Raw genomic sequence first — 25,243 nt, 5'->3', positions numbered from 1 at the left:
AGAACGGTGCATTTTAGCTTACCTGTACGACCTGTACGTGTCCTGCAGCCACCTGAGGAGCAAGTTTGGAGACCTGTTCAGGTGGGTGGTGAAGGGATTCATCTCACCCCTGCCCACAGACTGATGTGGGCTTCTGTGGTTTCCATCCACTTTCCATTCTCTGGAAATCTCCACTGCCTTTGCAGCTTTTGCTTCACTAATTCAGGTCCCCTGTCCGTGCCAGCGCAGCTTGTGGAGCCAGGGATGTGCAGTAAAAGTCCCAAGGAAAGGCACAAACATGTTTGAGTTTGTGAAGTTTCACGCTTGAATGTTCAGTTCCTTGATTTTTAAATTTAAAAAACATTAGGTTTCCATACACTGTATTTTTTGCTTTTACTTTGTAAAGGGGGAGTGGAAACGTTTCAGATGTAAATCCACATCTTGTGAGGCTCACAAACCACCTCAGCTGCTGTTTCTGCTCCTGGTTTGTGTGTGTGGTTTGGCTTTGCATAGTTCAGATTTGTGGTTTCATTTCATAGGAAGCAGGAAAGGTGTTCTCAGTAATAATCTTAATATTTTAATAGCTTTACAGATACATGGGAACAGTAGCATTTAATATGAGAAACATAACGAGAAAGAAGAAATCTAGAAGAACTACAGAAATATCTTAGCTCTATGTTCATTTTCCTGCTTAAAAACCTAAAGTTTTAGTAACACAATGAAAATTATCACTTCTATTAATGCCAACTTACAATAGCAAATCAAAATAGCATCTAGCAATATGTAGATATACAAGGTATTGAATCATATATTAAGTATGTGAAACACAGCACTTGTTTTGAAGCACCTTTTTTTTTTGACAAATGGATTTAGAAATTCCTGAAAACTGTTAATAGAATTTATGTATACGTCTTTGAACAGCTGTGTGTAAGGTAATAGCATTATATTAATTTGATTATTGGTTTCCTTGCTACATTTGAAACACCCAAACCCAGTTGGATGTTCACAGTAACATTTCAAGCTCCTTTTTTGCCTGCTGTAAGCTCAGTTGGCTCAGTCAATTTGAAGCAATGATAAAATAGAATTTGTGAAGGTTCACAGTTAGAGACTCACCCCCTGTGCATTGCTGTGCTCTGGTCTGCTCTGCAGTGTCTCCTGAGTGGGTGTCCCTGAGGGAGCAGCGTGTTTTGTTTCATGTGCCTGGAACAGTTACTAATCTTCCCTAAACTTCCGTTTTTTTTAAAAAAACCCCATTCTTTCACTGTGGTGGTTTGGGTTTTCTTTGGTTTTTTTTTTTATCGTATCTCCTGACCACTCCCCCAGCACTGCTTGTGGTGCAAGTGCTGTCTCAGAGGCTGCTTTGCTGCGGTGCTCAGTGCAGTTCGGGTTCGGGTCCCTTTCTGTGACCATGGGGTGGCTGTCGGTGGATGTCGGGGTGTCAGGGACAGCCCTGTGCCCACCCAGTGCCTGCTGGTTTTGGGGAGAGCTGTTTGTGTTCCACTCACTGGATTTCTGTCTGTGCTGCTGTGCTGGCTGGCTGGCACCCAGTGTTTCCTCTCTCTTTTCGTCCTGGGGCCGGTGGAGTCCTAAAGAAACTCCAAAATTTTCACATATTTTAAGTTAATTTAAATTGATAGATTCATTTCAGTAATGAGAAAATCTTCCAAGTTGGGCTAATTGGTGAAGTTTGTCCAAGTGGTATAAAACCCCATCCTGGAAACAAACACTCCTTAGAACATTGTGGGTGTAAAATTTGCATTCCTCACTGACACGTTTTTTTTCCTGAAGAAAACTGCTTCACATAGAGGGGTTCATGGCCTGGGACAGTTCTTGCCCTTTTGTCTAATTATTAATGTCAAAATATGACCTCTCAGTATCTTTTCTCTATTTACTGGTTTCCAAATGCTGTCTCCTATGTCACAATATTATCAAATGTAGTTTTTAACTGGGGTAAATGTTCTCATTTTGCCTTGATGAATTTCCCCTGCCCCACTGCACCTCCCTGGGTCATGACATGGGACTGGGAGAGCAATGTTGGGAAGTGTGGTTATACTCCCTGCAGGGACATCTGAGCCCCAGGACGATGCTGCTGGGGAGGAGGATGTTGGGCCTTACCCAGCTGCTCACAATGTCCAAGAAGCGATTTGGAAACTCAAGACTTTATTTGCAGGGAAACCTAAATGAAATTTATCTCTCAACCTTGTTATCTGGAGGATGCTCTTTATCCAAAACGAGCGTGAGAATGTCTGGAGTGGTAATCCAGCCAGGGTTTTCTCGTCCCCCGTGGTGTGTCCAGCACGTTCCTGCGAGATGCCTTTGGCAGCTCTCTCTGCTTTTGGTCCTCAGTAGTGCCTGTTCCAAGGTGAAGCAGACGATCTACAGCAACATCCAGCCCTCAAACTCCAACTTGCTGTGGGACCCGGAGTTCATGCTGGATTTCCTGGAGAATCCCTCTGCTCACAGCATTAACTACTCGATGCTGGGCAAGATCCTGAGCGACAACGCGGCCAACCGCTACAGCTTCGTCTGCAACGCGCTGATGAACGTCTGCATGGGGCACCAGGACCCGGGCAGGTGAGGCCCGTCTGGGGTGGGACCACAGCCAGTTCACAGAGTGGGGAGGAGGTTTCCTTTCACCTTTTTGTTTGGTGTCATTTTTTTTTTTTTTTTTGCAATTGTTTTCATTTTCATTCCTGTTGCTGAAAATGTGTTGAGTAACTTCCTCCGAGTTACTCGGTTAAATCAATCTGCATAGTTTAGCAGAAGGAGGAAAGAGCAGCGTGCACTTGCTGTCAGACAGTCCAGGAGAGTTTTGTATCAGCAGTTGAGCTGTTCCAGAATGAACAGCTCAGCACAATCTCTGCTCACTGGAAGTCTGCAAACAAGGGAAGGTTCTACACTAGGTCATTGCCTCCTTCTGGTACAACTGATGTTTCATTTATTAAGTGTTTCATTTATTCATAAATTATGGATTTTGTCTTCATAGGCAGGACATAGGTTTTTGAAAGATCTGTTTTTTAAGTATTAAGAGTTTTATTGGGAGAATGGCTTCAAACTGTCAGAGAGTAGGTTTATTTTGGATGTGAGAAAGAACTTGTTCCCTGGGAGGGTGGGCAGGCCCTGGCACAGGCTGCCCAGAGGAGCTGTGGCTGCCCAATCCCTTGCAGTGTTCCAGGCCAGGTTGGATGGGGCTTGGAGCAACCTGGGATAGTAAAAGGTGTCTCTGCCCACGGCAGGGGAGTGGAACTCGATTTTTAAGGTCCCTTCCAACCCAGAGCAGTCTGTGGTTCTCTGGAGTGGGGGCCATCCTTGGCAGGGCAGAGCAGCTGAGAGGAAGCAGTTTTGTAAGAGCACAAAAGGGAACATCTAAATGCGGCCAAACAAGTTTCACTGTGGAACAGAGAGAAAATAACTTGCACCGGGATGAGTCAACTCTGCTCTGTTTCTTAAGCTGTTACATAACCCTGAATCATGCCCCAAATCCCATGTTACACAGTGAGGGATCTGTGAAGTAAAATTCATCAGTGCCAGTTGATTTTGTGACCTGTTTCCCTCCTGCTGGTGGTGCTGTCCTGGCCGGGGGGAGGGCTCCTGCTGGACCTGTCACAGTGACCTGGGGCTGGGCAGAGGTGCCCCACACACTCCTGTCCCTGGCACTGCTGCAGCAGAGGGTTCTTCCTGGCTGTCCACCCTAGGGTGTATGTGCAGTAGCCTAATCCCATCAGGACATAAATCCCCACCTTAAGTAAGGAAACAGCAGTTCTTCTGCCAAGAACCGCTCTGCTTTGCCCAAAATATTTGCTGGGTGCACAATGTGTGGTGTCTGTGTGAGTGTTTGTGTCCCTGCCAGGATCAATGACATGGGGAACCTGTGTGCCGAGCTGACAGCGTGCTGCCCCGTGCTCAGCTCCGAGTGGCTGGGCGTCATGAAGGCTCTGTGCTGCTCCTCAAACCACGTCTGGGGCTTCAACGATCTGCTCTGCAGCGTGGATGTGAGTTCAGCATCACCTGAGTACCTGTGACACCTATTTACCCCAGCTTTCCTTAGAGGGGTGCTAAGGCTTCTGTCCAACACGAAGTGCAGAGCACAGATTCAGCCTTGTGTCCGTTTGACTTTTCAAGGCTTTTCATGAAATTTCTGACTGATTTTTATTCCTTCCTGCATCTTCAGGGTTAACGTAAATTTGAGCAGTGTTTATAGTTTTGTCTTTGTAATCTTTTTCCATTCTCTATGGGAGCATGTTAAAGCTGTGTCCATAGGGACATTCCTCTCCTGAAGCCGAGGAAGGAGTCTTGATGTTGCCTAGTTTTATTGAGTGCTAAAATTTTCTCTAATTTTTGTAAGACTAATGTTTTTTATTTCAGAATTTTGACACTTTGCTATTTGAAATGGTGTTCTTTAAAATTCAGTGAAAAGCCATATTTGCCATGATCTTTGGGAACTGCATTCGAAGTGCTTATGTGTTTCCATGTTGTTGTGTGAATGAATCGCTCAGTGCCCGTGGCAGGGGGGTGTGCACTCTTGTGTGAGGCCTTGCACTGTTTCTCCTCTCAGGTGAGTGACCTGTCGTTCCATGACTCCCTGGCCACGTTCATCGCCATCCTGATCGCCCGGCAGTGCTTCTCCCTGGAGGATGTTGTCCAGCACGTCGCACTGCCCTCCCTCCTGGCAGCTGGTGAGAAAACACCACGGGAAAAGTTTAAAGTGGAAACCTTGAGGCTTCCTAGGCAGTCTCCACGGACGGGACAAGCAGCGTGCTGTGCCTGCAGTGTCAGTGCCGTGTCCTGCAGATCCCAGGGTAGGGCAGAGACTGGAGGGTGAGGTCAGAGCTGCTGGCAGGGCACTGCCCCCCCTGTTCCCAGTGTGTGCAGCTTTACCTGCTCTCACAGCTCCCTGCTGCTCCACACTGCATGCTCCAGGTCCTGCCACACCTGTGCTGTACCTGGGGCCCTCTTTGCTGGCCACTTCGGACATTTCTTTTCACTTTCTGCTTGGATTTGTGTTTCCTCTTGCTGCTTTAACTGTCAAAAGCCATTACAACCATATATTCTTCTCTGCCATTAATTATGTCTCTTGCTTACCAAAATTCCTGCCATTCTTTACTGATTTGAAATGATTCAAGGCCATAAATGCTTACTCCTGTTGATGAAATCATTGTATTTCCCTCTAAAATGGGGCTCTGAGGAAGAGCATTCCCAGGTCTGGTACTGGGGAGGTCCTGGGCAGATCCTCATGTCCCTGTCCCCCCTTCCTCAGCCTGTGGGGATCCGGATGCTGAGCCTGGGGCCAGGATGACCTGCCGGCTGCTCCTGCACCTCTTCAGGACACCCCAGGTGTGCCTCTCTGCCCAGGAAACAGGTGAGTGCTCTGATGCTTGGTCCTTCCAGTGCAGAGAGTGAGCCCAGAATTGGTTTTTGGTGGCTGCAGATTTCATGGGTGAAAATATCCACAGTGCAAGTTCAAAGCTGCACATTTCACTAGCGAGGAGTTGATCCCAACAATTCTCAATGATTTGGGAAATGGTTTGGATGCAGGTAAAACTATAGGAGTTTGCTGAAACTTACTCATTATCAACACCTGGCACTGATGAGGAATGGCAGTGACAGAGGCTCTAACAGGGATTCACACTGTGCTGTTTGGGAGCTTAGCATGGAAATGGAGAGTAAATGTAATTTCAAATGGGGTATAAAATAAGGCCTCTTGTCCAACAGAAGGTGCATGAGAAAAGTAGTTCTCAGGATATGTTAAGGTACTTCTCTTTTCTTTTAAATGTGACTGTTTACAGGTCTGATGTTTGCTACAGAGCAGAAGAGGAAGGAAAAAGAACCAAACAATTAAATGCATATAAGCCTGGTGATAACCTGTGTTATGTATGTGTGACTTCTAATATTTCATCAAATTTGATAACAAGATTATATCCATGGGAAAAAGAAATTGAAAGAAAAGTCTGCTCTTAAGTGGTGTCAAATTCTTCCATCTGAAAGTAACAGTAATTTCTTTTCTGACCATGAATTAATGAGCTTTTTTGCATATTTGAGAAAAACAGGCAAGAGCTGTGAGGAATACTGACTGAGAACAGACAGATGTGGCTTCTGTAGAAATAGAAGTAGATTTGAAGGGAAAGGAAGAATCATGACTGAACTATAGGAAGTAATACATATCAAATACAGAGAGGCCACGTTCCAGACCTTCCTTACGTCTGGTTCAGTTAACTGCCTCGGAGAGGTGATGGATTCATCCTTCCCCTCTCTTTCCCTGCCTTGCAGTCTGTGCTCTCCTCCTTCAAGTTACACAAAACACTTGCTGGCTTCTTCAGGCTGCTGAGCTGCAGAATTAGGTGTAACTGTGCAACAGGCATTGACAGCACTTAATTCTGCCTCATTTGTCTTACAGATGAGGTGAGGGAAGCAATTTCCTAAATCTGTGAAGTCAAAACCAAAATAGGCTTCAGTGTCTCATTGTGGTTAAATTCACTGTTCACATGGACACAGTGAACCAACAGGCTCCTTTTTCTATCAATGCCATAGCTTATTCTGATATTAATCCATCATAACCACATATCCCAGCTGGCTTAATGACTTACCTGTTGGGCTGCAATTTCAGAAGATTTCAGTTCTTCATTCAGTTCTTGTACTTCTGGAGCTATTCTAGCTGAGGGAGATTTCACACAAAGGAAGAATTAGTTGGTAAATAACACCCATGTTCTACAGAATCTCCTCTTCTCTCCGTAGGGAAATTATTTCCTGGGATTCGTTCTTCCTGTGATCGTCACCTCTTGGCCGCTGCTCACAACAGCATCGAAGTGGGAGCTGTGTTTGCAGTTTTGAAAGCAATTTTGATGCTTGGTAAGAGTGTGCAGAGTCCTGAGTGATGTGTTTGTGCCAGCGTTTGGGTGGAAAACAGCTTGTGCTAGTTCACTTTCCTGGGAATGCTCCTGGGGAAGGAAAACCCTGAGGACAAGGGAAGGATGTGGCTGCTGTCCCTGCTGCTGCAGCATGTGGAGAGTGCAGGCTCCAGGTTAAAGATTTTCCCTGGTGAGTCAGCCCAGCAGAGAGGCTTTGAGCAGATGTTGACCCCAACCTTTGCCACTGAGATGCCAGTACATTCAGACTCAGGCAAGTCCCTCTCACATATGGAGGGGGGAAAGGATCTCAGATCAGCTTTCTCATCTTTTTCTGTGTTTTCCCAAAATCCCGGGTGTCTGCCATTGGGGAAGCTGTAAAAGCATCACCCTGAGCAGCTCTCTGTGAATGGTGAGTGCTGTTTTCTGGACAAGTATCTGCCTCAGGGCTTTGGTTTGGCTCAAGTTCAGCTAAAGTTCTTGTGACCTCTGGGGAGGTGTATTTTTGGAGCTCAGTAAATGTCCAGTTAAACAACCAAGATGTTCCAGCTGTGGCCACGCCCCAGGGTGTATCTGCAGCCAGAGTGCCATTGTGACAGTCTGCTGGCCAGTGTCTCAGAGCTTTCAAAACCCCTGGGACCCCTAATAACCTGACTGTGCTGGGGAAGGATGTTTGCAAACAGAGCAAGCTGGGATAGACTGCTGGATTGGAGAGTGAGATTGAAAAATGTTTATGGCCATTGTCTATGTACTCTTGCTGTTCAGAGTGCTGAGATTTGGGATTTTCCTTCATTAATGGTGTGTGTTGTGAACACCTGTGGTTTCATCTCTTCAGGGACATGCTTTGGTTTGGTGCAGGGGAGTACAAGGGAAGGTTTGGGTACATAGTTTGTTTGTGCCTTTACTGCAGCACTTCTCCTATAGACCCAAATTATTCTATCTGGAGAGGTCTCTTGTTGGTACCCTGCATTAGTAATTTAAAAATTGTACTTGCTTTGTTGAGGAAAAACATCAGTTTTTTGTTTGATCTACAGAATGCTAATAAATCAAAGTAAGAGATAGGACTTGGAAAAGGGGCATCTGAGAAGAGCCAATAACTCAACTCCTCCTTACTTGCAAAAGCAGTTCCTTTCACTCACCTTTTCCCTTCGAGCTTCAGTTGTGTTTGATTTGCATAAACCTTCTCCTACTTCCAAAAATACCCATTAAAAAGATGCTTTGCAACATGAAGCCAGAGGACAGTACTTTGGTGATCTTCAGAGTCAGCCAGTGCTGCCCTTTTGGATGTGATGGCCTCACTGCTGCTCAGCTCCCACCTCCTGGTGCCCCAAAGGCCTCTGTGCCTCGGGGTGTGGGGGCTGAGGGGGGAGTTCACCCTGTGCTTCTGCTGGACAGGTGACGCAGACATTGGCAGCAGCAGTGCCAGCTCCTTGAAGAGTGAAGAGTTCCATGTGAGAGGCTTCCTAGATGAGCCCAACAAGGAGGAAATCTGGGCTTCCTCTCATGCTTTGAAACCCTGCAGAAAAACTGTGTCCGTGGAAACTGCCAGTTTGAGCGAGTACGCGAGATACGTGCTCAGAACCATCTGCCAGCAGGTAAACCCCCAGAACTGCTCCTCCAGCCTCATTTACAGAAAGGGCTTTATTTATTTGAAAAGTGTGACATATACTTGGGTGCAGAATTAGTGTTGGACTATGCCAGCAGTTGTGCTCTGTTTGAGTTTCCTGATGAGGACAATTTATTCATGGAGCAGTAAGTTATTTGGGCTAAAAACTGCTTTAGTTAGTTGCTAACATCCCCCTGCACTCTCAGAACTGAGGAGGTTTTCCTGCCTAAATCTCAAGTACTTTCAGAAGTCAGAAGGACCACTCTATCAGCCCTCTGCTTAAAGGGCTTTTGCAGTAGCATTTGGGTTATTGCAAAGTTGCTTTCAAGTAAATTAATTTTGGAAACCCTGTTAACAGTCTTAGACAGGTGGTTCTGAGTGGCAGAAGACACTGCTAATCTCACATGTGGCATGAGCCACAGTTCACTGCAAGTTTTGCATGTGAAACAATCACTTTTCTGTTCAGCTTACCACAAGTTAGTATTGCTTTGAAACTTTCTGCTGAACCTGTCGTTTGACTCCTTGCAGGAGTGGGTCGGAGAGCACTGTTTGAAGGAACCTGAGAGGCTGTGCACTGACAAAGATCTTATTTTGGATCCTGTTCTCTCAAACAAACAAGCACAGAAACTCCTGCAGCTTATCTGTTATCCTCATGGCATTAAGGAGTGCCCCGAGGGTGCCAACCCTCAGCAGCAGCATATCAAGCGCATCCTTCAGGTGAGGCACTGGGGGCAGGTGACAGCAGCACCACCGAGGGACACTGCTTGGTGCAATCGGTATTAGATTGTTCTTTAGAGGTTCTGGGTGCTCAGGACCTGCAGTCTCTGTGGGGAGGGTTTAGGGTGTGACTCGGGGTGTCTCGTTCCCTCTGATGCCAAGTCATGGAGGAGCAGCACACCCATCATCGCTGCTCCTCATGCCCAGGCACTGGGGAGCCTCCCCAGGGCTGCTCAGGAGGAGGTTCCTGTGTCCCAGTGGGGCTCTGGGACAGCACTGGGGTGACAGTCACTCCTGCTCCGTTGGAAAGGCTCAAACCCCCTCACAGACAGTCCCAAGCTGACCACGTCTTCACACTGAGCTGTGTTAGGGACAGTTCAGTTCCTAAACTGAAAAATGGATTTTCTGTGAAGAGCCCTGTGAAAAATCAAATCTGCAATATCTGGAGCAGGACAAATAAGGGTCAGTGTCCTCCAAAAAAAATCATGCCTCGTGCTAAATTCAGACATATCCACTTGGGTGGCAATGCTGTGGATTAATGGAATTACCAATGAAAGAGAAAATGACGTTTTCTGTACTCATATTGAACTAAATTCAGATTTTGCAGAGAATGAGATTATTCAGAAAAGCTGTGAGGTTAAAAGTACCGAGGAATGGTGTTAGCTGAAAGGTGTGGAAGTACAGATTCTTTAATGCTCTGATGTTTTGCCTTGTTAATAGTCTATTAGAAAAGATCAGGGACTGTGATGATCTGCCTGTAAGATGAGGCTTCTGCACATGATGTGTTCAAGTATGAGACTCATTCCTTCAGACCTGTAAAATGTTGACTTTATGTTAATATTATTAACAATTAGCATATGTAATGTTAATTCACCCCTAGAACTTAGACCAGTGGACTCTGAGGCAGTCGTGGCTGGAGCTGCAGCTGATGATCAAACAGTGCACGAAGGAGCCTGTGAGTATTGACTTTCAAACTTCCTTAACATTAATATTTAATGCAAAAAAGAATGTTAAATTTTAACGTAGTCCCCGAGCAAACATGCCATGAATGTGCTAGTGTACTTGTGTTTTACTGTAGGGTTCTGGGGCTGTGGCTGAAATGAACAGCTTGTTGGATAATATCGCAAAGGCGACAATAGAGGTGTTTCAGCAATCCGCTGAGCTAAACAATAACTCTTCTAACTCTGGTATAGGCCTCTTCAGTCCAAACTCTGTTGGAAATGCTGACACAAGTAATACAAGACAGAATGGTAAAAAGACATTCCTAAGGTATTTTTTGCAGCACCTTTTTAATTCTTTTAGCCAACATGATGCTTAATTGTGTGTAGAGTGCCTAGACTGTGTTGTACTTGAGCCAGGAATGTACAGAAACAGTTGCCTGAAGGTTCCTTCTATTTACTTTGGTTTGACAATAAATGTAGTTGCTATTCTTGAAATTTCTGGACCCCAGAAACTGTGACTGCCCAGTCCTCACTGGTTACTGCAGATGTGCTGTGCCACTGCTTACCTGAAGCAGTTCAGTCTTGTAGCAGTTGATCGTGGCTGCAGAACTGCCTGGGTATTTTGGCTGAAATAAGTTTGCTCTGCTCCTAGTTCCTCTGAGCGGCGAGGAGTGTGGCTGGTGGCCCCCCTGATTGCCAAACTGCCTACCTCGGTTCAAGGTAGGGTCTTGAAAGCTGCGGGAGAGGAGCTGGAGAAAGGGCAGCATTTGGGGTCATCTTCTAAGAAGGAAAGAGATAGACAGAAACAAAAAAGGTATGAGCTTGGGGAACCCCTGCAGACGGAGCTAAACCGTGTTTGTACTGAGGACTCAACACTTTATCAACTCCAAACAGGGTCCAGGTGTCAGTTAGGCTGAAGAAATAGCACTGGTTTCAAAAGAGGAAATGTGGAAGCTCTGTAACCCATCAGCCAGGGGCTGTGCCGCAGCTCAGTGATGGGAGATGTCAGGGATGTAAAGGAATGGGTAGAGCACTTGTTGTCTCTTCCCATATGTGGCATTGGGCCACTTTGCTTGCCGTTATGATCACACCATTGCTTCCTGTTGGGGACTGAGCTTAAGCTCTTCTCTAACTTTCCAAAATGTGTGAGAATTTTGACTTGATGGTTATTGATTTTCCTTCAGTAAAATATTCTTCCATGGTGCTTGCAATGTTTTTGCACTTCCTTGGGGTAATGCTAGAAGTTCCACTGAATTAAACCCACTTTGGAATTTTAGACAAATTTAGGCAGCTCTTGTTCTAATCAGAGCTTCTAGGGGAAACTTCCTTGGGGTTCACTTCAGACCAGTAGCATGGATTAAGAACTTTCACTGCCTTATCTCTGTTAAAATTATATCCCTGGTTAATCAAAGTAGTCTTAAAATAGCCTGCTCTGTTCCTGAGTCAGGCCATCAGGTGTGGGGGCAGTTCTTGGTCACTCAGAGACCCTGAGCCAGCAGGTCTCAGTAACAGCATGGGTATCTGGGCTGGCTGGGGCTCTGCCTTCCTGGGACATGGTCTTTAATTCCTCTGGCAAGACTTTAATTGACTAAAATAGGAACAGACACAGATGTGGCAGTGCCACTTCAGGAGAAAAAGCACAGACAAAACAAGGAAGGGAGCGAGCACGGGAAGTATCAAAATAACTTCACTAATGCAGGGCTGTGTTTGCCTCTCCTAAAGCATGTCCCTGCTGAGCCAGCAGCCTTTCCTGTCACTGGTACTCACTTGCCTCAAGGGACAGGATGAGCAACGGGAAGGGCTTCTCACATCCCTGCAGAATCAAGTTACTCAGGTAAAACGAGCACAGAATCATGAGCACCCTTTGTTAGGTGTGTGTGTGTCAGCAGTTTTATGTGTATATGGTGGTGTAAAACTGGGAAAATTATAGTGCAGTGGTGTGCCAAAAGGAGCAGTCCGAGGAGGGGAGAACGAGAAGGTGTTTGTTCCTTTTTTGAGCGTGAATACATTTTGTTTTCTAAATTTATTACAGAGAAATACAATGAACTGGAGACTGATTTCAGTTCTTTCCAGGAAAAACAATAAAGATATTAGTCCTGAGAGGAACAATCTTCCCAGTCCCTAGCTTGATACTAAAGTTTTTATAAGTTCAAAGGTGTCCTCTTTGGGAAAACCTGTCACCTTCTCCAGCTGACACAGATTGAGCCTTTCAGATTTTAAAAAGCCCCATTCCTGGTCCCAGCCTGGCCATTGCCTGCAACTCTGTTTGGGTTTCTCTGCAGTTTGGGTTTCTCTGCTTACTCACAGCCTCAGCTCACCCTCCTCCAGAGCTTCTGCTCCCAGCCAGCTCACACTGCAGCCTCCAGCAGCAACCTCACTCTGCCTTTAAACTGAACATACCCAGTGCCCAGAGCAGTGGGTTCTGTCTCCCTTCTCTGGCTTCAGTTCCTGTGACCCTCTGGGACAGTCAGAATTGCTACCTGTATGACTTTTTTTCCCCATATTGTCCCTTGGCTCAGGTCAGGCTACAACACAGGTCCACATCCCAGGGGAATTAATTCCTTTGATGGTTTCCCCCCTCGGTTTCTGCTGCTTGGGCTTTCCTTTCACTGTGTGGGTTCTCCTCTGAAATGCAACTGGTCCAAATTCCCTGAGCTTCTGGTTCTTTCTCATCCAGAGACCCCACTGAGAAGCAGTACAAGAGATTGTTGACTTACCTGTGGTGAAATAGGCTGTTTCAAACACTATTGTTAAGAAATGCCTATCAAAGCTGATTTTTTTTTTCTGCAACAGGAAGATGCAGTCACACCACTGACAGCAGATCGTGAGCTCTTTACAAATTAACTTTTTCCTCCCACCAGTTTGTTTAATCTGCTCAAAGCCTTAAACAGGCAAGAGGATAAAAAGGTCTTTTATGATTCCTGACAGATAATGGTCACAAATACATAAAGGAAGAACACTACAGGAGGAAAGCAACCTTAATCCAGTGTTTTTTCTTAGATCCTCAGTAACTGGAGGGAAGAGCGGTACCAGGACGACGTCAAAGCCAGGCAGATGATGCACGAAGCCCTGCAACTGCGCCTTAACCTGGTAACAAAAACTTGTGGTTGTCCTGATGTCAGGAAAAGATGCAGCAGCTATTCTAGAGGGGGTGGGAAGGAGCAAGGAGCTCCAGAGTATCGAGCTCCCTGGGGAACTGGGTAGCTGTTTATTCCAAAGTGATCCCTCCCCCAAGGGAAGCCAAGGGAGCTGCTTTGAGCCGTGCAGAGCCCTGCTTCCTGCTGTGTTCTTTTGCAGGTGGGTGGCATGTTTGACACAGTGCAGAGGAGCACCCAGTGGACCACAGACTGGGCCCTTCTGCTCCTGCAGATCATCACCTCAGGGACTGTGGATCTGCAGACCAACAAGTATGTCTGCCCTGTTCAAACAGCTCATTTGTGTCCTTAGGGCTTTAAGTTTAGGTTGTGTGTAGGTTATTGTTACAGTTCTTTATCCTGTCAGTGCTTGAGTGGGATTTAGCCCTCTGTGCTGGCCTGGGGTAGGGGTACCTCCATTTGGGAAAGCACTGGAGATGCTGTTCACACCCTTCCTAACCTGTCCCGTGCCTGAGTGCTTCCCTGAGTCTCAGCCTGTAATTCCTAATGCCTCTGCTGGCAGTTTGTGCTGTCTGTGGCTCTGGGCTGGGGTTCAAGATGAGATTTCTGTGCACATCCTGGCAGTCCACCTGCGTGTGTGCGATGGGACTCAGGACTGTGACCTCAGGTGTGTGTGTACAGAAAGCCCTGAGAAACCCAGCCTGGGCAAGAGCTTCCTTTGGGGCCTCTGCCATGGATATCTGCCCCTGGATCTCCTGGCAGTTGTACTTCCTCGGGATAACACTTGCTTTTACCCCCAGTGAATTGTTCACGACTGTGCTGGACATGCTGGGAGTCCTCATCAACGGGACACTCGCCTCGGACCTGTCGAATGCCACCCAAGGAGGGCCTGAGGAGAACAAAAGGGCTTACATGAATTTAGTGAAGAAATTAAAAGTAAGGGTCACGTCTTGTCATCTCCAACATTTCCTTTGAATTGCTTTCTGCCCTCATCTTTTAATCATGTCCTTCCTGATGTCTGGAAAGGCCGTTTGGAAATAGAGAGACTAAAACATACCTAGTCATAAAAAGGAGAAAAGAGAAAATACAGGAATGTGGAAGTGGGAAGATACTATTAGGATTTTCATCATATTCAATTAAAATTGGGGACCCTGCAAGACACTCAGTTGCTTTTATTTATGTCTGAGACACTAATTTTGTGTTATGTATTTTCTACACTGTGTTTTTTAAACAAGAGATGAGAAGAAAACTTACATTCTTTAAACAAAGAGAAAACCCAAAAAAAAGCCCCTGAAAAACCACTTGCTTAAATTTAGTAAAAGTACAGGGAAATGATTCATCCAGAAAGTGGACATTTGTCATAGTGAAAGCAGTGCCATGTTCTTTCCTGTCCCCCTTTGTGTTTGTTCCCCAGAAGGAGCTGGGGGACAAGAGGTCTGAGAGCATCGACAAGGTCCGGCAGCTGCTGCCGCTGCCCAGGCTGACGTGTGACATCGTGGCCTGCGAGCCCACGGGGTCCCTGATCGACACCAAGGGCAACAAGATTGCGGGCTTTGACTCCATCGACAAGAAACAGGCAAGAGCAAACGTTTGGCTCAGCCTCCCTCTCCCTGAGTTTGGAAGTGTGGGAATTCCATGCCGACAGGTACAGCCTGTGCAGTGCAGGTGTCCCTGGGCAGGATTGTGAAAGCTGAGAGACGCCCTCCCAGTCCCCCAGCAGGGTGGTCCCTTACACAGGTGGGCTTTCTGTGGGCACTGCTGCCAGCACTGAGGAACACTGGGCTTGTCAAAGAACACCTTTAAAGAGAGTTGCAAATGGCAAGGTTGTTCGGTACCAAATGCATTTTTCTCTGACTCAGTCAGTCATGTACAAAAGCAAATCTGTTGTTCAGTTTTCTTAAATCTTGATTTCCCTTTGATTCTGAAACAGGGTCTTCAGGTGTCATCCAAACAAAAGGTGTCCCCTTGGGATTTATTTGAAGGTCACAAAAACCCTGCCCCTCTCTCCTGGGCGTGGTTTGGGACCATTCGTGTGGACAGGAAGGTGATCAAATACGAGGAGCAGCAGCATCTGCTGCTGTACCACACACACCCCAAACCCAAACCACGCAGCTACTACCTCGAGCCCTTGCCCCTTCCTCCAGAGGAGGAGGAGGAGGAGGAGCCCACCACACCTGTGTCTCAGGAACCAGAGAGAAAGCTGGGAGAGCTCTTGGATCAGGGAAAACATGGCACGGCTGATGAGAAGAAGGCAAAGGGCAGGAAGAGGAAGTCAAAGTCGAGCTCCAGAGCTGAGGTAAATGGTTGGTGCTGCACAGAACCTGAAACACCTCCCCACAGCACCTGGTGTTGTGTGGTTCTGCCTTTGGAAATGCTTCTGCACCTGGAGGAGAGAGTCCCAGTGAAGGGAGGGAATGGAGATGGCCAGGAAGAAATCAGACTTGTCGGTCCTGTTCAAATGGGAGCCAGTTTGGAAAACGCTCTTTCACACAGATAAACCGTTCTACTGTGAAGTTTGGTCTGGTTTCTGAGATGCTTCCCTTTTTATTTTGTTGGGGTTTGAGTAGTGGGTTCCTAAGCTGAAGAGTCACTTAGAGCAAGGGTTTGAAAACATGCCTGGCACCACCCAAATAATAATAATAATAATTAATAATAATAATAACAATAATAAGGATAATAATGATGATGATGATGTACATTTCCAGCAGCAGAGTTCTGTGTGGTTGCAGCCTCTCCACAGTGCTGCCAGCGTGGCCGTCCCTGGTGTGGATGTGCTGGTATTTCCTCAGCATCCACCTGGTTTGTCCAAGTGTTGTGGTTTGAGTAACTGTAATTTCAAGATAATTTTCTGGCCTTTTTGATGTTTCAGTGAAGTTCCTGCTGTTACTTAAATCCTGGTACAGTGAGCTCTCCTTGTGCTCTACCTGACCATAGCCTGCAGAAGGTACCTGCTGATCAGATACCCATGGCTGGGATGTGCCTGGAGCTGTCAGTGGGAATTACCAGCCTTTATCTTGTTTTTACATCACTGTCAATGACAAAGGAACTGTGTCTGCGCTTTAATAACTCAGTAGGAAAATGGGCATTATTTATGAGTTGGTAAGGTATGAATGTCAGCGACGCTCCCTTTTGTGTGTGTTTTTAGGAATATCCACAGCCCAGCTTGTACAGAGTGCCTCCCCCCTGCTCCCCGCTGCCGATGGCTCACCTGACCCCCCCGGCCCTGTGGGGGTACGGCCTGGGGGCCCCCCCAGCACAGCCCGGGCTCTTCCTGCAGAGCCAGCCCCTCCCTGCAGGTACGCTGGCTCCGAGGGCACAGCCCTGCGCGCTTGGGTTGCTGGGACAAAGCCCACCTGTGACCCTCTCTCTGGCACGGGCTGTGTCGCCGGTGCCGTTTGGTCGATTCCTTCCTCATCAGAGGGTTCTCTGGGGGCTTCGCTGCCCTCGGTTGTAGCTCTGTCTCTGTGAAGGTGTTGAACTTTCTGGGTAAATGAGCCACAAGGAGTCCCTGTGGTGGCAGTGGAAGAGAGCTGGTGGGGTGACACTGGGAGAGGGACGATTAAAAGAACAAAGGCCCTCTGGGTTATTTCTCTTTTGATTCATACCAAGAGCTGTGGTGGCTAATTTCCCATCTGAGAGGTGTGGGCTCACATTTTTTTCGGCATTTCTGATATGTGCTTAGTTTTGTGTAGCATTGTCTTGTTTCTTCCAGTTAGTGAGTTACAGTTTTATAAGGATTTGCTGGCTCCAGAGGGCAGCAGTTTGTTATGATTTGAGAAACTATCGAGGCTTCTCCAAAATTATGCAGGAGAAGTTAACAATTTTTTTTCCAGTTATAAAGGCTAAATATTTTTTTCTGAAGCTCCAAATACAACTACTCTGTATTTTAACTGTGTAAAAGTCTTCAGAATATACCAGAGAGTGGCTAAAAAGTTTAAGGAAATGCTGCTTTTGAGAACAAATGTGTAAGATCACCTTTGTAAATCTGACGGAAAGATACACGACTTTTATCATATAGCAGAGAGTGCTATATAAATTGCTATCTCATTATAAAATTGGCTTGACATATTAAGCTGTTCATATCATGCTTTGGATCTGACATGCAGCTTTTCTTCAGCAGTAATAGTGAGATGTTTTATGTAGCATAGAACATACAGCAGCCTACAGGCTTTGTACTTTTCATTCTCATTTATAAGTGACAGTCTTCAAAGTTACTTTTCCCATTTAAATTTCCAGGCCAGAAATGTGGTTTAATCCAAACTCTGCCTTTGCAGAGGTGGGTTTGTCATCGCTGTGTAGATCTGATGGATTGCCAGCACTCTGTACCAGCAGTGCTCTTAGGGAAGGCAGAGGATACATCTGTGTTCTGCGTGGTTTTAGGTGGTTCCAGGGTGGACTCAGCAGGCTCCTTTGTCGCAGTGAACACGAAGCAAGCCCTGTCCACCATGCTGCAGCGGCGCTCGGGCTCCGTGCCGCAGCTGCCCTCGGTCCATGGGATCCCAGCCCAGCTCCACGTGAAGCTCCTGCAGCAAGAGCAGCAGCAGCAGCGGCTCCTGCGGCAGCAGGTGCAGGCACGGGCTCTCCAGCAGGTTTGTCCAGCCCCTCAGTTTGAGGAGCAGCATGCTGGGTTTGCCCCGTGTTGGGGCTCTGTGCCCTGCCTGTCTTACAGGGGGGAGCCAGCTGATAGTTACAACAATTCCCCAAATGTTAGTCAAGCAGGGCCAACTGCCTTTGAACCCCACTGCAGTATAGAGGACATTGCCCTTATGCTGGCTTGCCTCCAAACTCTGTGCTGTGCCCTCTTTGCACAAAATAGTTCATCATTTCAACAAGTATCCTTGTCAATCTGCTCCTGTCTCTGTTTTGTTACAGCTTCTCATTATTCTTCTCATCCCTCTCTGATTCCCTGCTATGATCTGTGCAAAGGCCTCTGTAGTGCTTAAATGGCAACTGAGTGACAATAGTTTCATTGTAAAAGTTATTGCCAGCTTGAAATCCCTGGCAGTGGTGGGGACAGTTCTGTGGAATCCATCTAGAAGGACTCTGCTCTTTAGACCTGTGCTCCTGGAAACAAATAGCTGTAGTGTGAGGTCTTGGACAATATTGAATGAGTGGTCTCCTGAGGAGGGTGAGGGGTCCTCTCCACATTTAGAATTCCTGTTCATAAATATCATAAAAGCATTGAGGTTCACTGGCATCAAAACCACCTAAAAGGACCTCACTGGTGTTCCAAAGGCAGCATTCTCTGAGCCCATCCAGGTGAGCTCTGTCAAGGTGCTGCACTGCTCCACTAACACCTGAGATGAACTGTGTGTATTCCTGGTGTTCTCGAATCTTTGTTCCTGAAGCCTAGCCAGGGTGAATTCCTGGTCTTGTTGCTACATTCTTGCCTGTCCTTTTCCCACAGGATGTCTGTGGCTCTGCTGTATCCCTTCAGGATGGCTTTGACAACATAATGGTAACCACTCAGACACTGGGACCTTCTCTTTATTCCTCTTTCACCTGAACATGCATTCCTTCCCCCACTCAGGCTGCACTCTGCTTCCACTGGGAATGCCACTGTGCTTTGGGGCTGTTCATCCAGGAGTGCAGGGGCTGCATGGGGGAGGCTGCCCATACACCTGTGCACAGAGAATACCTTTTTCTTAGAAATATTTCCGAGTTTCACTGGTCAGTTTTTCCCTCTTCTGATGTGTTTCTTGCTGTGGAAGATGAGAGCAGCTGCAGGACGTGCCCAAGGCCATGTCTGTCTGAGCATGGACGGGTGTTCTGCACTGGCAGGATGGGCTGTTATGGGAATGATCAGATCTTGTTACTTATGAAACCAGTAACAGCCACACCAGTAACACTTACCTGTTAAATCATTACCTTCCATAGAATTCAGGTTTTTTTCTGGGGAAAAACAACGATGCCATGAAGTTTCATCCCTAATATCTGTGCTGGAAAGCTTTCCAGATATTAATTAGAGACACTGTGTCAGAGTTGGTCTGCAGGACTTTGGCCCTGTCCCAGGGAAAGTGCCATGCTGCTAAAAACCCTCACTGGCAAGGCAGAACAAAATGTGTGTTTAAGGAGGCTTTGCCACTGAGCCTCTTATCCATCCTTTACATGTGTTGAATCATTCCTGGTGTTTCTGGGGGTGTGTCAGAACAGGGGATCCACCACCCTCTCTGCAGCTAATTAGGAATGCCTGGATATGCAGCAAGTACACAAGGAGGGCTCTCCAATCCTTTTCCATGGGGTAGCTGGAATTGTGATGTTGCCGCTTGCAGTGTGTTACCAAAGTCACTTTTCACCTTAAATTATCCAACTCCCTAAGGATATCCTGGTTAGAATGGCAAAGGCTTTGTTGGAGGACTTGGATTCGTATTTGGTTTTGTGCACAGCGGGGCAGCTGCAGGGAAGGAGCAGCACTGCTTCCAGCTCCTGTCTGTCCCTGAACTTTTTGTGGGTAGAATGGTTTAAAAAATGACCAGGTGCAGCTGTGCAGCATCCCAGTCACAAGGAACACACGAACTGGTTGTATCCTTGGCACATTCTCATTCTCCAGCTTTTAACAATCTCACTCCTGAAATGAAGTCTAACATTTAATTTTTTTCCCTTTTCTAGTGCTTCCAAAAACACTGCTGCAGTTATAATCACAATCTTTAAATGATTTCCCCTTAACTGGGCACAAATAGTGAAGTGATTTGGATGGACAAGCAAGGCTGGCTGCTGATCACAACAGGGAGCACGTTCCCAGCTGCACCGGTTGGAGCTGGAGCTGCTTGTGTTACCCATTTGCCATACTGGTGTTTTGTATGCCACCATCAAATTTACTCATCAGCATTTTGCCTGTTTCACTGGGGGAAAACTGGGAACCAGGTGTGATGAAAAAGTCACCACCTCTGCAGTTATACCAGAGATTGTTACTCACTCGGAGCTTCCTGTGTGGTTTAATGTCCTGGCCTCAAGATGGCCAGGATGTCTTCTCCACTCCTTTGCAAAGCCCCATTTAAAGGGTCTCTGCAAGCCCCCTGCAGTGGATGGCTGCTCCTCCCTGCTGCAGTGTCACAGCAGTGTCAGACACCAAAGGTCAGTGCTTCCACCTCCTGGGAGTGAGCACAGCACAGCAGTTGGGCGCTGAGCAGCGGGGCTGTCCTGGAGGAAATGGTTGTTGCTCCCTGATTCTTCAGGGCACAGCTGGGTGGGGTTTGTGTCCAGAGCCAGACTCGTTCGAGGGGGTCATACCTGATGGTGCTGTGTCTTGCAGGGGCAGCCAATGGACCAAGCTGCTGTTTTCGCTCCGCAGGCTCCACCCCTGTCCCAACTCCCCCAGTACCCGGGGCTGCAGCAAGCACAGGTACTGTGCACCTGCGTGGAAATGTGAGAAACAGGGCTCCCTTCCCCAGCCTGCTGCCCTGTGCCTGGGGTGTACCTGTGGCTGGGGGTACCGGCGAGGCCTCCTCCTGGGGTGCTCGTGGCCCCCACATCTGGTAGCTCATGAATGTTTTTGACAGGGCCACTGCCCAGTTTTTCCTGATGTTGTTGCTGGGAATAGCAAGCGTACTTCAGTGTTAAGCTGGAAATCTGACCAGTTTCTGGTGAGACAATGATAGCAGTTACTCTATTATGTCATGGTCATTCTGGTACTTGGGATTTTGGGGGGATATGAGGAAAATAGAGATGGTGTTTTGGAGCAGAGCCCCGCTCCTGCTCATCGCCTCTTGGGAAGGCAGCACAGTGCAGGTTCATTCCATGTGGCTGCGTGTGACAGTGTGTTCCAACGTGTGACAGCATTTACCACATGTGACCATGTGTGACAGCATGCGACCATGTGTGGCCACACATCAGCTGCCTGAACGGACCTGCAGATAGAAGGGGGTCCCACAAGCGTGGGGGACACGTGAGATCTCTGGGCTGTGGCTCCTTGGCGAGGCCCCCTCTGTGTTGCAGTTGTGCTGTTGTCTCTGCCCGGTGCAGTCCCTCGTGTCGCTCTCACTCGTGTGGTTGTCCCGCAGAGCCTGCCCCACGGATACGCCCTGTACGGCAGCGTGGTGCCGGTGCAGCAGCAGCAGCAGCCCGGCGTGGGGCTGTCCCCCAGCTGTCCCCCACTGATGGAGCGGCTGCGGGAGGGCCAGCACCCCGGGTACCTCCAGCAGCAGCCACCCACCTACGGCCCCACTCCTGCCGGCGCCCCACGGTGAGTGGGAGCCCTGGGAACAGGGTGGGGAGAGCCTGGTAATAATAGAATCATAGAATCAGAACGGTTTGGTTTGGAAGGGACCTTAAAGACCATCCAGTTCCGATCCCTGCAGTGGCAGGGATGCCTTCCACTAGACCAGATTGCTCAAGTTGCTGATTAACCAAAATGGGGTTAACACCACATCTAATTAGCAATAAATATGCCTTGAGGTGTAGAAACTCACTGCTATTCCTAGACAAGCAAGAGCTGAGTGCTTGGGTCTGTTCCTGCTGAGGGGAAGGTGTCACAGCCTGGATCAGTTACTGGGCAGTGGTATGGCACGGCTTTATTGTGCAGCGTATCGTGTAACATCTTTTAAATCTGTGGAAGTCTGATGTTGCAGCTAGAGTTGAGTTCTCCCAGACCGTTGTGCTCTGTCTGTAAATGAAGTTTAATCTGTCATTTTTCCCCCCCCAGACTGAGCCATCAGCCCTTGCAGCCCGGTTCCCTGGTTGGAGGGGGACTGGATGGTTCCTCGGCCGTGGCCCCCCGGCCGGCGCTGGGCGCGGGGCAGCTGGCCCCGGAGCCGGGCACGCAGAGGCAGCACCAGGTGCAGCACCAGCGGATCTTCCAGGTGAGGGCTCGGCCGTGCTGAGGCTGGGGATGTGACAGAGCAGGGGGTGTGAGCATCACTGTGTCAGTGAGAGTGTTAACACGCTCGCTCGCACAGGTCTTCGAGTCTAAAACTCCAGAGCCTGGTGCTACAAACCCCACCTGCCTTTCCCTCAGTGCAGTCATTCGTTGTTTACTTTGGGGACTTCCAGAAGGGAGCTCTGGACACAGGTGTAAAGCTCAGTACTTGGATTTTCCAGATTATAGAAGGTAGATTTGAGAATGGCCTGGCTGGGTGTGCCGAGCAGAGGTGCTGGTTGTGTGCTCTCTGTCTGGCCTTACAATGTTCCTGGCATTAAACCAAAGGGCCTCTCGCCTGTCTGGCCCTTTTCCTCTCTTCTGGTTGGGTGATATTTTTTAATTTGGAGGTAGGTCCTGGAGGCAGCATGGGCTGTGTGCCTGTTGTTCAGTGCCCACCTTCTCTCAGGTGCAGCAGCAGCAGCAGCTGGGGCAGCAGACAGCACTTGGACTGCAACCTGTGCAGCCACAGCAGCCGCTGGTGAGCAGGGTGTTTTGGGTGTTTTGGGTGTTTTGGGTGTTTTGGGGAGGTGTGGGGGGAGGGACAGGGTGGGCTTTGTCACCTGTGCACAAGGAAGCGTGCCCTTGGCCACGGGAGGTGCCGATGGTTGACATTGCCCCTCGTGTTTGTGGAGCACCCCCGTGCCCTGGCAGCTCCATCCACCACAGCTGAACTCCAGCCCCTGCCACGTTCCATCACAGGTGTCTGTTCTCGCCTTGGATTTTTAGGATGTACTGCTAACAGGCTAGGGGAAAAATGGGGTTTATTTTTTGGAGATGCTTTTAAGTTATATTGTTAGTCATAAAACCAGAGTACAGGGATGCTGAAATCGCAGCCTCCAAGTTTAAAAGTGTTAATCTTAGATAATTTTCATCCATTTTTGAGTTTTTCTGAATGGGTTTTATATCTTGAACGAACTGCTGGGAGAGTTTCAGAGCAATGGGCACCTGCCCAGCACAGGCTCCTCTGCCAACACCTGCACAGCAGGAGGTGCTGTGGGTTGGGTTTGTGTTCCCAAAAACCCCGGTGTGGTTGCTAATACCTTTGACTAACCTGGCAGTTACTATGGCCTGGTAGCCAGGAGATTACATAACATATTTTAAGTGAAGGATTTGGTTTCAGAAAGGGAAAAGATGCTGAAGTCTTGTAAAATGCTGAAACTGCCTTCAGTAAGCACAAGGTTTTGCTGAGCAAAGCTCGGGCGGTTTCTGCAGCGCCCACGGAGTTATTAAGGTATGGGATTACTCAAGTTTTATTCAGCACCTCAGGTTTCCAAACTGCATCACGGGTCCCTGTGCAGAAGAATCACTTAATTAAAATCAGAAGCATGTGCATTTGCACTAGGCCTAATGAGAAAAAAAAAAATGGGATTTAGGAGGCAGACCTGTCGAGCTGAGAGACCTGAGGGTGAGTCAGAGATGGGTGGTAGAGCCTGGGTTTGGGGTGCTAACCACACTGTGCCTCATGCCATGGCCATGGCCAGTGAGGGCTCCCCAAAGCCTTCTCTTCTCCAGGCTGAACAGGGTGGGATTTCAGGGAAGGAAGAGAACAGATGCTGTGTGAGTTCTGAGGGTGCTCCCTGTGTCCTTGCTGTGCTGTGACACCTCAGTCAGGACACCCCCCTGCCCTCGCTGCCCTCCCCACGTCCCGGCCCCTGTGCCGGGGTGGCACCGGCCGAGCACGCTGTGGTTCCCTGCTGTGGCACAGGCACCGGGAGGCTCCTTTCCCCTTTTCCATTCCCATTGCAGTTCCCGAGGCCAGGCTTGCAGCAGACCCCGCAGCAGCAGCAGACGGCGGCGCTGGTGCGGCAGCTCCAGAAGCAGCTCTCCAGTAAGTGTGTGCACAGACATGTGGAAACGTGTATTTGAACACGGAATTATCTTTCTGGAGATCTTCTGCCTATCTACCTGCTGCCAGGTGTGCATGGAGGTCATTCGCCTGCTGACAGTGGGCACCCATCCCAGTCCTGATGTGACACCAAAGCCCTGGTTTTGGGGCACCCCACGGGGCCCTGCTGGTCCCGTCGCCCACAGGACGGGACTGTGCCTGGGGCCCCCTCACCTTCCCCAGCCCTCTGCGGGAAAAGTCCCCAGGGGAGTGAGTGCCTCAGGAGGAAGGGAGATGTGCAGCCTGTCCTCTGCCACCCCTGCAGCAAATACAGGTATTTTTCTGTATTTTTGTACAGTCACCCCCTTTGCTTCCTCCCCCAGGTAACCAACCACAGCAAGGGGGGAGCCAGTACCCCCACTTCTGACCGTGGCTGGGGGGACCCAGGGGACCTTTGCACTGAGGAACAGGACACTGGAAATTCAATGCACTAGTTATGGCTAGACAGCAGACTTGAGTTCTCTTATTTCCATCATTATTTTTTGTGATGCAGTTGATGTGAATATGTAACAAGGTGGGTTTGGGGTTATTTAACTGGATTTCAATGTATGGACTTGTGGGCCTATTTGAAGAACGTTATTGCAGATTTTATGAATTTGGTGCTTTTTAGATCCTGTTACTTTTAAAGAGGGCAAAGAATGCTGGATTTATTTATTTATTTATGGGAAAAACCTTTTCTTTTTTTTTTTTAAATTAAAAAAAAAAGTACTGCACTGGACCAAATTACTGAATTGAAAGGCACTTCACCTCTTTGTTGGTAGAACAAACATCAATTCATATCATGTTTATTTGACTGTGATTTTCACATGCACTTTATAAAGTTCTTTGTTTAAATTACTAATTCCTCTTGCTCTTATTGTGGTAAGAAGGTGCTGAAATGGGTTTATTGCTTGTATTAAAACTTCTTAAAGTTTATATTAAACCCCACAATGTAACATTAATAAACCTACTGGAAGCAGCAGTGTTCCCATCTGGTGTCTTTCATCTGAAGCTCTCAGGGGATGGTCCTGAGGGTGACGGGGACCGAGTGCTCCAGGGGGGCTTCGCTCCAGTCACGCAGGGAATCTCTGAGTCCTGGTGAAGCCTGGCAGGAGATGGACCCCCGTGGCAGGAGATGAATCCCCGTGGCAGGAGATGAATCCCCGTGGCAGGAGATGAACCCCCGTGGCAGGAGATGACCCCCCCCATGTCTCACCACTGCCAGCAGTGATTGGTCTCATCCCAGCCCTCCCAGCGTGAGTGCAGAACAGCCCCGGAGTCCTTCCCGCGGTTTCGGCTGCCCTGGAGCTGACAGCCCTTGGACCACCTGTCCTGGAGGAGT

The 25,243-nt window shown here is 48.1% G+C and overlaps 2 protein-coding genes across 3 annotated transcripts in view; one reads left to right on the top strand and one right to left on the bottom strand.

The window, feature by feature from the left end:
* The window catches only part of P2RY12 (purinergic receptor P2Y12), a 7,554-nt gene extending 6,342 nt beyond the window's left edge, over nucleotides 1-1,212 (bottom strand). For both annotated transcript variants that reach the window (XM_027891881.1, XM_027891882.1), the window contains exon 1: nucleotides 1,093-1,212. The gene's annotated coding sequence lies outside the window, so the exon portion shown is untranslated. The remainder of the gene's footprint in view (nucleotides 1-1,092) is intronic.
* MED12L (mediator complex subunit 12 like) overlaps nucleotides 1-24,289 on the top strand; it is a 93,815-nt gene extending 69,526 nt beyond the window's left edge. The window contains exons 21-42 of the mRNA XM_027891911.1: nucleotides 2,329-2,553; nucleotides 3,830-3,971; nucleotides 4,535-4,655; nucleotides 5,237-5,338; nucleotides 6,712-6,825; nucleotides 8,217-8,416; nucleotides 8,956-9,144; nucleotides 10,025-10,099; nucleotides 10,223-10,413; nucleotides 10,738-10,899; nucleotides 11,808-11,919; nucleotides 13,086-13,175; nucleotides 13,383-13,492; nucleotides 13,981-14,116; nucleotides 14,595-14,756; nucleotides 15,111-15,476; nucleotides 16,326-16,476; nucleotides 17,561-17,769; nucleotides 21,822-21,978; nucleotides 22,427-22,515; nucleotides 23,784-23,865; nucleotides 24,246-24,289. Coding sequence (XP_027747712.1) covers nucleotides 2,329-2,553; nucleotides 3,830-3,971; nucleotides 4,535-4,655; nucleotides 5,237-5,338; nucleotides 6,712-6,825; nucleotides 8,217-8,416; nucleotides 8,956-9,144; nucleotides 10,025-10,099; nucleotides 10,223-10,413; nucleotides 10,738-10,899; nucleotides 11,808-11,919; nucleotides 13,086-13,175; nucleotides 13,383-13,492; nucleotides 13,981-14,116; nucleotides 14,595-14,756; nucleotides 15,111-15,476; nucleotides 16,326-16,476; nucleotides 17,561-17,769; nucleotides 21,822-21,978; nucleotides 22,427-22,515; nucleotides 23,784-23,865; nucleotides 24,246-24,289 — 3,229 coding nt within the window. The remainder of the gene's footprint in view (nucleotides 1-2,328; nucleotides 2,554-3,829; nucleotides 3,972-4,534; nucleotides 4,656-5,236; nucleotides 5,339-6,711; nucleotides 6,826-8,216; nucleotides 8,417-8,955; nucleotides 9,145-10,024; nucleotides 10,100-10,222; nucleotides 10,414-10,737; nucleotides 10,900-11,807; nucleotides 11,920-13,085; nucleotides 13,176-13,382; nucleotides 13,493-13,980; nucleotides 14,117-14,594; nucleotides 14,757-15,110; nucleotides 15,477-16,325; nucleotides 16,477-17,560; nucleotides 17,770-21,821; nucleotides 21,979-22,426; nucleotides 22,516-23,783; nucleotides 23,866-24,245) is intronic.
* The last annotated feature ends 954 nt before the right edge of the window (nucleotides 24,290-25,243 follow it).

This window comes from Empidonax traillii, unplaced genomic scaffold (genome assembly GCF_003031625.1).
Source record: "Empidonax traillii isolate 1590-97213 ecotype Southwest subspecies unplaced genomic scaffold, ASM303162v1 scaffold334:size599637, whole genome shotgun sequence".
Taxonomy (NCBI): Eukaryota; Metazoa; Chordata; class Aves; order Passeriformes; family Tyrannidae; genus Empidonax; species Empidonax traillii.
This window is presented reverse-complemented; position numbering and strand designations above follow the sequence as displayed.